The 12450-nt window shown below is 38.3% G+C and overlaps 2 protein-coding genes across 2 annotated transcripts; one reads left to right on the forward strand and one right to left on the reverse strand.

Moving 5' to 3' along the window:
• Positions 1 to 635: 635 nt before the first annotated feature.
• Positions 636 to 9812, reverse strand: BMR1_02g04160 (hypothetical protein; the record flags this gene model as incomplete). Its single annotated transcript, XM_012793133.1, has 1 exon — positions 636 to 9812. The coding sequence occupies one exon, from the start codon at positions 9810 to 9812 to the stop codon at positions 636 to 638; it is 9177 nt and encodes a 3058-aa protein (XP_012648587.1).
• BMR1_02g04165 (U4/U6 small nuclear ribonucleoprotein PRP4) lies at positions 10406 to 11926 on the forward strand (the record flags this gene model as incomplete). The annotated part of the gene is made up of 1 exon (XM_012793134.1): positions 10406 to 11926. The coding sequence occupies one exon, from the start codon at positions 10406 to 10408 to the stop codon at positions 11924 to 11926; it is 1521 nt and encodes a 506-aa protein (XP_012648588.1).

The following is a 12450-nucleotide window of genomic DNA, read 5'->3' on the forward strand; positions in this document are numbered from 1 at the left end:
AATGGAACTTGTTTAAACAGTACAACATTTAACCTAACCATTCTAATATATTAGTCTACACACCCGCAGTTTGCAATGTTATTAGTTAATTTGACTGTTTAGTATCGATTTATGATGCAATAATCACACATTTTTACCGTAGGAGCTACAGAACTAGTGGCTTGGACTGCACATTTGCCAGTTGTAAATTTACACAATAATATGTGCCAGCTTATCATTTATATGTTCTGTAAATATAACAAACTTACTTATTATAAACAGGGTGTAGCAAAGTTGTGCAGATTCTACTTTCCATTTCAATATCTATACAATTCATCACAAGTAACCCTTGTTCATGCATAAAGGCACTGCCTGAATATATACGTGTTTTGTCAAGTAACACTAAGACCTATTATAACAATCTAGATACTCAACCAATGTACATGTACATGGTGATGGTATCATCCACGACATTTATACCAAAAATTATTGTACAAATCTATATCAAGTTGATATATGCGCTAGTTGCGATGTTAAGCAAGTCCTTTTTGAAATGTTACATGTGAGTGCATTTGCGAAACTCCTACTCGCATGCATATTTGTTGAGTTTACCGTTTAAAACTAATTGCAAACCTATAACAACATGTTTGAGCAGTTTATTTTATAATAGCGGATGATGCATTGGCGATTAACGAAAACGCACTCATGGCATTGTCTATGGCGTTGTCGTTGGAGAGTTTGACGATAGCACAGTTGGATCCTGCCAAAGCTACTAGCAATTGTAACGGGACACCCTTAATTTTCACAGGCTGTATGAATGGTTTCTCGGCCGAATCCCTCTTGATGCTATACCGGGTCAATAAAATCGTTCTGCCCAGATGCTCGTCCCGGCAAACATTGCTATTTTCAGTTTGTATGTGGATAAAAAATTTATTGCCGCATCCCGAATAAATTGTTTTGGGGCAAAAAATCTGGACACTGAAATTTTTCTCATCCCCCTGGGCCACCTTAATGAGTGAGATTTTGGAGACATCCTCCCCCTTTACCTCCCAAATTTTACCGCAGTAATATATACCAACGGAATCTTCGCCAACCCAAAGCAGCTTATTAATGTGGTCCACCTCGGACCAGTTAAAGCATAGTTTGGCCATTTTGTAAATCTCTAGACTTAGATTTTTCCAATAAATTGTATGATAGGCTGAATCTGAATGTAATTTTGGCATTTCAAGTTCTATTGCAAAATTAACGTTTTTGCCTATACTCCTACCAACATTACTAGACCAATTTTCCTCAAAGTCGAACTGGCCACTATTGACCTTTTTTGGTCTAATGGAACAAACTTTTGGGACCCATTGCACGTGGTTAACTATTCCCTTGGATAATTCACTTGGCAGCGCTAGAACTGTTGATATAGTGCCAAATACTAATGAATTCAGGGATGAAATGCATGATCTCATCATGAAAATAACACGGTTATAGGGGGTTTTACCCCTGGTGAGCTTGTAAACCTCACTAGGCTTAAATATGAAATTCCACATACTCTCACCGAAACATTTTATGGCCTTTTCCAAACCACACCTTAACCCCATCCAAGTATTGTTGGATGCCAACTTGCACGGCTGTATAGGGGAGGTAATCCAATTATCAGCGAGTGATTGTAACAATTGCCCCCAAGATGCTGTGAATCGGTAGATGGCATCAAAAACGCCTGCAATAAAGCTCTGTATGACGTTGGACATTGCACTCAATATTATGGGAATCCATATTTGTGGTAAATGTAAAACAGTAGATGCAGTTCTAACTTTCCTAACGCATCTGAGCGCCCCCGTGGAAAAATGCCTCAACACGCTTTTAGGGTTACCAATCAGATCAATCGCCCCCAATACATTATAGAACTGACGTATCCCGCGATAAGTGTAACGGTTGGATATCATTGTTAATAAACTCCCAAATGCCCCTGATACATTTCTCAATTTGAGTGGAGAAAATTCAATTGTTGCGTCTGATATGTACAGCATACTCTCCATAGTCCTTAGTAATTGATCTATGATCCAATCGCCTAAGCCTCCACTGCAAACTTTAATGCTGCCCACAAGAGACCCGTCACATCCCTTGGTATTAACGATAAAGATTAGTCTGCCAAATTCTATATTTTCAATAAAGACTATACGGCCGACGTTTTTCGCACCATCGGCTGGCTTAACCTGAGACATCACGCCTTGAATAGAATTCATATCTGCCAAATTTCGTGGTGTCCCACATACGGAACCGCTGCCAACATTGGTGTAACTGATAGATGATAATTGCAAAAATAACAATCGGATAAATCTAGCGTCTATGTTGATTACAAATGGTAAAGCGAGAAATTTTATGTTGTTCACCTGTAAAAATTTGCCTCCACTAGGGTCGACGAAGACAGTCTCGAAAAAAACCACACTAGTGTTAACAGTATTCAAATTGGTACTAGATTGCATCCGGTAGAAATCCGGCAACGGCACAATTAAGGTCTTAAAAGCGGCCGATTGATCATGTATATCTACTTGAAACCAACCAAGGGACGCTCTTATAGTCCACATGTTGCGCTTCTTCAGGTTTCTTAGAACAGAAACTTTGGCCATTGTGGTTGACATGTACAAAATCTCTGACCCTTCAATGCTATAACTAAATCCAGCGCCTAACACCTGTGCGTGGAATTGAAAGGGTAATGTAAGAATACAGCTGCCTATCATCAAGTCCAAGTTCTTCTGCTTAACCTCAACATCATCCTCGCTGGCATTTGCATCTATAAAAGCGCATCGTCTACCATTAACCAATCGCATATCAATGCTCAAAATTATCTTCATCTTGCTGCCAACAGCATTCGTCAAATGGCTGCAATTAACACATGCCCTTTTGAGTTCTGATTTTTTAACGATTATCGCCTTGGAAAAACGACCAACCGCCCTGTTTTTTAGGTCTAATGTTATTTTTTTATTAGTACCACTAATACGCAGCTGCAGTTTCTTGCTGCCCAGCGGATCGAACCAACTGAATTCCACGACATTTTTATACTTCTCTACCGCGGCATGATCAAAATTGCTGGGTTTAGAGTCATTTTCAAATTGTTCATTGCAAGTATTTTCACATAAAGATTGGTTTGGTGGTAAAATAATCCACTTTTCAATGCGATATTGCGCTGCAAGCAATTCAAATCTTGACAAATTAACAATTGTCCACATGGGTACTTTAGTAGGCAAAAACTCAATTAACCTACACTCAGAAATGTCTTGAAATAAGTCAAAGTTCACATAGTTTATGTTTGTAGAGACTTTGTCATTTTTGTAGCTATTTAGGCTGGATATTTGCATCTGGATTGTCTTAATCGATTGCACTGTGTCACTGTTCTTACAACGCTCATCTCGCATTTTCTTTTCATTCACATCGCTCTCAGCAGTATCATCTGTTTCGTTTGTGTCTAGTGTAAGTTGGATCCTAAAGAAATTGGAAATGTTAATTTTGGGTGAATAACCAGCTCCCAATGATAGCCTGACATTAACCCCCTCATCTAGCGAAAGCTTCTTGTGCAGGTTTTCGAAAAATGAACCAAAGTTGCTCTGCCACTTCTGGTATGGATGAATCTCAACTCTATCTCCTGGGTTAATAACCAAATCGCTTGCATCTGGTTTGCAAGCATCACATCCCCCGCAATTTGTGCAATCAAAATTGCGCTGAGAAATTATGATTGGACAATCAATTTGTGAATGGACAGTATATCTGGGCAGTATTTGCAATATCATAGTATGATTGTACGGAAATGGCGCGTATCTTATAGAACAGGCGTATGAAAGTTTGGGGTTATAATGAGTTGCCTTGGCCGTTAGTACAAACTCCTCCGGTTCAATAGAAAAGCGCTCACATTCTGCCAGAGCTGTAGACTTGAAACTATTGAAGAAATTGTCAAATTTGGACAGGTTCTTTGGATAACGATCTATATTTTCAATCCTTCTGATGTCTCCAATGCCTATTTGCACAGTAACATACGAATTCCTCATTTCGTCTGTTATCGTGCAAATAGACTTGGGTTTCACTACAGTGTGGTTAAATCGTGATCTTAAAACAATGGGGTAATTAAGCCAATTTACAGCCCAGGCAAACGCTGCAATCTTCACTATTATGTGCCCTGGAACCACTCTAGATCTTATACGCCCCTTGACATAATTGTAAGGAGTCTCATAGCCAGGGCATGCGAGCAACTGAATCTTCTCCGCACCGTTGTGAAAATTGATATGCCTCTTATTGACACAATCAAACTTGACCTCGCCAGAAGTGAAGTCATTGTAACTTAGTCGGTAGTTGCCAAAGTTGTATAAATCCATACCCCCGCCCACTGGAATTATTTGAAGTGATTGATCCTGTGAAACCTTCAAATTATAGCATAAAAGATTCTTCACGGTCAAACAATTCCCAATTGATATTTCTAAAGCATGGTGCTTCAGCCCCTCGCAAGTGCTGAATGTGTAACAGGGGCGAAATGTGTATCCGCCAAATCGTAATGACCTTTTGCTTTCGTCCAGATCATCTCCCTTAAGCATCATCATCTCAAGCCTGTTGTGCGTAAGCAATAGTATGGATTTTGTGCCATCAGAAATGTAAATGTCATAATTTAGCCAGCTTAGAGGTACGTTTACAGTGCCTTCTAGTAGAATCTTTTGTGCTGCAGAATCAGCTACATCTCCATGATTGGGATGATTGTCGAACGAGTGTAAGAATAGTTGACAGTCAATAGCTGGAAGTTTTGGTGCAACAACTTGTAGGCAGGAAGAGATGATGACTTTGCCGTTTGTTGTGATATTTTTATTCGTACTCTCCATTTTGGCCATCAAATGTACCCCCTTTACGGATATTATATTTATAGAGTTGAGATTTTTAGGTAGAAAAATCGACGACTGAATTGCCTCAAACCCGTCAATTTTCAGTGTAAATTTGGGTAATTTACAATCATTGGTGTATAGTGGCATTGTTCCGTGATTAGATAGGCTCACGTCCCCAATCATTATGTCACAGCCCAGCAGATTAGTTATTCGCAAGCTGGGAATATTATCCGTGTGATGGACTCTAGCACTGTTGGAGATAGAATTTGGCTCGTGGCAATCTTCACCCTTGATTAAATCGTTTAGAATTGGTATGAGCTTGGCGTCCACATTCACGTTCATCCAAGATGTAGCCAAAGTGGCAATTATTGGAGAATTGTATTTTGGCCATATTGATCGTGAAACAATTTTTAAAGGCTCCAAAAGCACTTCTGAGAAGTCGTCGCAAGTCACTTCCACTGATATGATAGCCGACAGTTCAATTGATAATAAAGAATTTGGGGTACCGTATCTGAAGGCGTTCTTAAACTCTGCCACTTCCCTGTTGTGCAGTTGGTCGAAGTATCCTAACATCTTTTTGTACATCAATAACTTGATTTTTGGCAAGTTGTCGATTACATGCGCTGGATCTTCCTCTGCACATGTAATTCTAAGTTTTGGTTTAATTAATGAGCATGCCTTCAACTCTTCCACCGTAAGATTGAATGTCGCTTGGCCGTGATGGTAAAACAGCTCAATTAATGGCATTTCAATAAACAATGACAAATAAAATGAAAACATGCCATTTCTATTGGCCATTTGAGCTTCATTTAGATTGGAGTTTTCATTCGTTTTGATTACTATTTTGTGTATCATCCCATCTAGTTCATCGCCCAAAGCAATAATGCCGTCCCCACTGGCATTACCGTACATAAAATCCGTATTTTGAGCGTTGCATTTAATCGGAGCGCTTAAAATATTGGTAAATTGTAGTAGCGAATTTACCGCAAGATGATGTAATGAAATAGTCACAGGATCTATAGCCAAAAACGCCACCGCCATTCGGGGATTGGGTAAAGCAGATAATCTGAAATCCATTCTAATGGGATATAGTATGTAGTTTGGCGTCTCATCATACAACTTTCTAGTCTTTATATTTTTCATGAGCGAAATATAAAGATTGCTAACTGATATTGTGGCACGTATTGGAGCATTTAGATTGACATTCATTGATATTTTGGTTGAAAAGTGCAATATTTCACTTGGCCACCATACACACTCATGCACTGTTCCTAATTCGCTTAGGTTTCCAATACTTACCACATTGTTAACACTAGTAAATGTACCATCATCTAGTCCATTGTAATCATTTCTTTTTGGAACCAACCCACTGTATTTTGACTTATGTGAGCTGTTTAATGCTGACTTGGTTAAAAGCATGTGCTTTATTTTATTCCAATGGTTTTTTCGAGATAGTCTAACAAATTCGCTATCACATATTGGCAAATATATGTCTATTGCCTCAAATGTCATGTGTATATTGACTGGCTGCACCAGATATTGTGTTGAAGGAAGAGTATTTTCCTCCCATTTTTCAACCACTGGCCCTTTTGTAACACACGCAGATGCTTTAGTGTCAGTGACAGCAAATAGATGGAATATTCTACTCTGCAGTACCACACATATAGGCGATATTGTGATTTCAATGTTTTTACCATCGAATACAAATGTTATATGCTGTTTGGCTGGAAATCGGCCGCACATTTGAAGCCAAAAAAAGCTGGCGACTTCATCGCCTCCTGAATAGATCTGTCTCATGTGCAGGGGAAGCTCGTCACTCAAATCCCTAACCTCAACAAAACATACCCCACCATTTACAGTAACTGAACCGCAATTTTGTGAACCTTCAGGTAAACAGTCTTCAGCAATCCCGCAATTAGTTTGGTTATAATCGGCACTATCACTGGAATTAATTGAGTGGTCATCGGGCGCCCCTGCAATTGTGATTTTATGATCGCAATCGCTCAATCCCCCGGTCGCAACTTCGTAAGTCTGTTTGACACTCTCGATTGCGTGGCACAGATTGAGGTATATGCCCGTAAGGGAAAGGGAAATGTAACCTTTCATGGCTACTAGTAGGTGGTCGAGTACAATCTTTGAGTTTCGAACCCTCTTCAATCGGCTAAACGATTTATTGGTCATAAAATCCCTTCCATTTAGACCATCAGCCACAGATTCCGCTGATATTTTATTATCATTCGACCTACTACTACTACCTGAAGTAAAGAAATCCAATGCCATTTTTATTTGCTTCAATTGAAAATGGGTAAATTTGATGAAGATCCTTCCAAAACTCAACAACACAGCATCATCGCCATCATCCGCACTTTTTATAACACATTCAATTGGCAAATTGTTGTTAAACACCACATAGTTGTCAACAAACATCTTCAAGACTTTGTATTTCAGAGTAAGTGCTATTGTATCTATCACTCCCCCATCAATACAAAGACTTATTGTTTCGTTATTAGGCAGGGTCAGTGATGCCGTTATCGGTGAATTATTGACAAGACGCAATTCAAAGGAAGTATCAAATGGGACGAATGGATATGGGAGTTTTTTTGTCTGTTTATAGCTCAAAAGCTTGAGAGACTTCTTGTTAGGTATACGTATTGTGATTGGTGAGTCATTTTTGAAGGTAATAAAGTTTGAAACGCCACTGTTTCCACCTTTTAGTCTAGTAAATTCGCCATTTACCAAGGCACAATCGTCAATACTGGTAAAGGCCAGGCAGCAATCCATACCAAAATAGATCCCGCTATTGTCGCCTTCAACAGATAATATCCGCTCTAATGTAGAGTTTCCAACAACCTTCTCATATGCAAACAACTTTTCAATCTCCAATTCAGTGCAAAAGTGAACAAACTCGTTGGATGTGGTTTTATACAAATGCATCTGTTTGGTAGTAACTACGAACGCCCTACGTCGGCCAAAATAAATGCAAATATTACGAATAAGCACATCAATGGCGAAATTTGTCCTGAAGGTTGAAATTACCCAGTTTTTGAAGAAAGACTCGAATGTCGTGGAGAGTTTTTCGCCATATATTGCCTCATATGCGGCGTTGTAGCGCAACACATTTACCAAATCTGCTGGATATTTTGTCTCAAATTCTCGACACCAAGCTGTTGATTGCTCAACTTCATTCATATATTTCTTTTTTTTAGCATTGACTATTGTATAAACCCACTTTTGCTTATATGTATTTGCCGTGCCATCGGTGGGTGCCACTACCTGTTTCTCAGAGTCAGCGGTCCAATTTACATAGTTAACCAGGAATAGCATAAAATTTAACAACTGGAATAATTCAGACTTGTTGATTACTAGTACTACACTTGACGCACGTATGCATATGATGCAGCCGGGTAATCCCGGAGTAATGGGTATCAAACTCTTGGTGAAGCAAGTGTTTATGTTATCATCTTCACTTTTACGCCCAAATAACGGAATAATTGATTTATCTAGATGGGAAGTTGGACTAGGGTTGATGTATATATCCAAGTATAAGTCAGTATACAATGGGTCATTCAAAAAGCGGTGTTTATCGTTCGATATCTTGTCCATGAATTCTTCAAATTTATCATTGGATTTAGGAGTCTTTTTGAGCCGCCAAACCCCGTCTTCCCCCTCATCCTCCATATTTTTTATCACATCGTTCTCTCTTTTCATATCCACATGCCAAATATTGCCGTAGGAAAAGTAGTTTTTCTCTGATTCAATGCGGGCGACTGGTTTTGAATCATCAAAAAACTCTTTTATAGTATACTCTATTGGTTGGCCACATCCTATCTGCTTCTCTGCGCCATCAATCTCGCTATCATTATCAAAATCACTATTTGTATCACCATAATGGCTTGATTCAGAATTTTTATTTCCATCAATTTGCTCATTTTTGCTAATAATGGATATATTATCCGCATCAATATCTGCGTTTGATAAATAATCGGAATCTAATAATTTAAGGGCAATGAAATCGCTCGAGTTCAACCCACCTAAGGGATTGGGTTCGATTCCGACCCCAGAATCACTATCGACATCTGTAGTTACTTGGCTGGAATTATTGTTGTGAGCCAATTGTTTGTCGTATGAAAATTGTGGTAAATATTCTAAGTATGAAGAAATGGTAGGTTTGTTGTCATATTTTGACACATCTACCGGTTGTACAGCAAATCCATGGAGTTGAGTAAATTGATTCAATTGCTCAATACACTTGCTGATCATCAGCTGTGTTTTTGAAAATACATGTTTATCATCAGCATTTGCTTGTGATTTGTCAACGTTAATAGTGTTGATATCAATAGGATCAATATAAATACCTACATTTGATAACTTGAGGTGTAAATGCGTGATTGATTTTATGTCATTAATTGATTGGGCAAGTGGAGGCAAATCTTCACTTTTCACACCGGGTAAAAGCTCCACTAGGGGCACATGTATACCAAAAGCCACTGCCGGACGATTTGTGTGATCATCCTCAATCCTAATGTGCACATTAGCCACTCTGAGTTTTAGCAAACCCAAAAGTGAATTCGAAAACCTGCTCATCATTTTGCTGAAGAATGAATTGTTTAATCCATTAGTGAGCAGTTTTTTAGTCTTCTCTTCGAGATACTTCAGCAAAGACTCCTGTCTATTTATGTAGTATTTGTTGTATGAACAAATATCCCACTGCGTTACAGGTAGCGGTGTGAATATGATAAGCAGATCTTCGATGTCTATGCATATACTGCGTTTGGAAATTTTAATGCTCAACTTTTTTATGACATTGAAGTTAGCCTTGAGGGGCAGACCCAGGTTGGAAAAGACGGACTGCCTAAGCTGTACGTTGCTCAAACCTACTGCACCGCGCAATATATTTTTCGCATCCAACTGAACTCCTTCTAGAGACTCCGTGAAAGAAGACAATAGTCCATTTATACAATCCAGCAAATCGGCGTCTAGCATCTAACTAAACTAGAGAGTAGTCAATTGGTATTACAGGTGCATTTGTTGGCACTCTTCACTACAATATGAATATTTTCAAAACTTTCCCCTAAACCTCTAAAATTTAATTCTACACATACAATGACTCATTCAATAACCTTTCATGGGCGTATAATCGCCCCTTTTGAAAATTTTATTTCCCTCTTATTGCCAAAATTGCATCGCCTCCTAAAATACAAAGGCATTTCAAAATGTCCACAGATAAGTACAAGAAGCTTATACGAGTGATAAATATCACTTGATTTACTCATGAAAATTGTATTGTGAAATCGCCTGATGCTACACAAACCGTTGTTAATAACTGCAGTATATACGTATTTTATTAATAAATCATATATAACAAATGAATGATGTAAAATTATATATATGACACATAAAATTTGTGCATCATTATTTTTAATTATTCTCTCGCCAAGCACTAGGTATACCGTAGTAGCATCGCCCCCTATCCCCTATGTCTCATACTTCCATACCACCCATCTATATGACTGATTCACATGATATGACTGGGGTTTTTTAAAAGTTTTTTGGGAAGGTTGTAATAGTAGTTTACAATGACAGATTTAACTATTCCAATTTCTAGCAAGGCACTCAAAGAATTTGAGCTGCGTAGCCGCTTATCTAGCGTCACCATTGCAGTCCCTACGTTAGATAATTCCATTCGATGGATTTTACGTTCACTAAAGGAACCTATTCACCTTTTTGGGGAAGGAAAATTTGAACGTCGAGAACGAACTAAAAGTTTGATACTTTTTAAGTATGACAAGTATTTCAAAGATGGGCACATGGTGGAACAAGTCATTGAATTGCATCCAGAGGCCAAAGTTTTGCATGAAATCGTGCAAAAATTTCAGATAGACATGTCTAGTGTCTACTCCAAGCGCTTAAAAGCACAAGAGGAAACTAAGGCTAAGAAGACATTGGACCCTGCGCAGACCAAAAGGGAATACCAGGCGCAGCTTGAAAAGTTGAAGAGGAAACAATCTAGTAAAGTGTTTTATACGGAGCCAGAAAATCCAGAAGATGTAAAAAATTTAAGACTACAAATTGTGAAGCATTCATTTGAGTCCTGGAGGGATTTGAAATTACAGTTGGGTAGTTATAAACAGGATGTTGACATTTATGAGCATGAGAAGAGAATTGGTAACTACATTGACCATTTAACTAACAACGTAGAGCTTATTGCATCGCAAATTGGTAGTGATAGGCCACTTACTCGTGCTAAATTTTCACCAGATGGACAAAGTATAATTACCTCATCATATTCCAATGATGTACGCCTTTATACTAAAAATACCTCACAAGACGCCGATAATTGTAGAGAAGATTACATTCATACTACTGGCTTTAGTGCCGGCCACACGGATCGAGTGCTGGATATAGTTTGGTCACCTAGTGGCATCCTTTCCGCTTGTGCCGACGGTTCATTATCGCATACTTCAATCTCAGATTTTGATGTCTATCAAACTATTTCCGTGCACGAATCACGAATCAACTCAGTTGTGTTGCATCCTATTAAATCATTTTTCATCACTGCCAGTAGCGATGAAACCCTTTGTTACATAGATTTAGAAAAGATGCAGCCAATTTACGTGCAGGAGGGACATGGCTATCCAGTACATTCAGTCAACGTTAACAGATATGGAAGCTTGTGTGCAAGTGGCGATTCAAAGGGTGCTATGTTGATTTTTGACCTTAGGACTGGAAGGCATATTTTTCAGGACCAAATACACCACCAAATAGTCACGGGCGTGTCATTCCATCCCATCAATTGCCATATATTTGCAACTTCATCTGCAGATAACACAGTGAAGATTCACGACCTGAGGAAGATGCAAGCAATTAAGACATTATTGGCACATCTGAAAGTTGTATCTTCGCTCCAGTTCGAGTCTGATGGTAGGTTTTTAGCTACAAGTTCGTTTGACGGTACGGTCAAATTGTGGGATTGTGTAGGTTACAAATGCTTTAAGATACTTGAAACTGCGGGGAGTAGAGTTGTGGACGTCACAATGAACAATGAGTTCATTTTAAGTGCCTCTTACGATCGTATTTTTAGGCTTTATAATTTGTGATCGCAAAGGTCCATTAAACTTTTACTTTTGAAAGTTATTTATTCATTGGCTGCCAAACTATACTTTTTGTTATGATTATCATTGTGAATATGGAGGAATCTGTATTATTTGGATAAATATACTACTAAAATAATCGCAACATGTAATTTTATTTAGATTGTTAATAACCAACTTTATGTCGAATAAGATATCTGTCTGGATATTGTCATAAGAAATATTCTATTAATTTGGGATATATGGATGGATGGTTTTTGGCCATTTTTTCAAGCAAATTGTGCTATAACACACCAATAGTGTTCTGCTACACATATAATAAATTATTGTACATGGGGTGAATGTGTAATTTGAGGGCGATTAACATAATGTATTGGGGACTGAGTTTTACCACAAATTCTAGCAAATATCGCAGAAAATAATCGATTATGATCCAGTTGTATCGATTTTTGCGTAAATAATCACTATGATGCGTGAGATATGGGAAAATGTTAGTTACTTTTAAATTTTTCCGCAAATTTTACCATGTA

The sequence above is a fragment of the Babesia microti genome, chromosome II (genome assembly GCF_000691945.2).
Source record: "Babesia microti strain RI chromosome II, complete genome".
NCBI classification, from domain to species: Eukaryota; Apicomplexa; class Aconoidasida; order Piroplasmida; family Babesiidae; genus Babesia; species Babesia microti.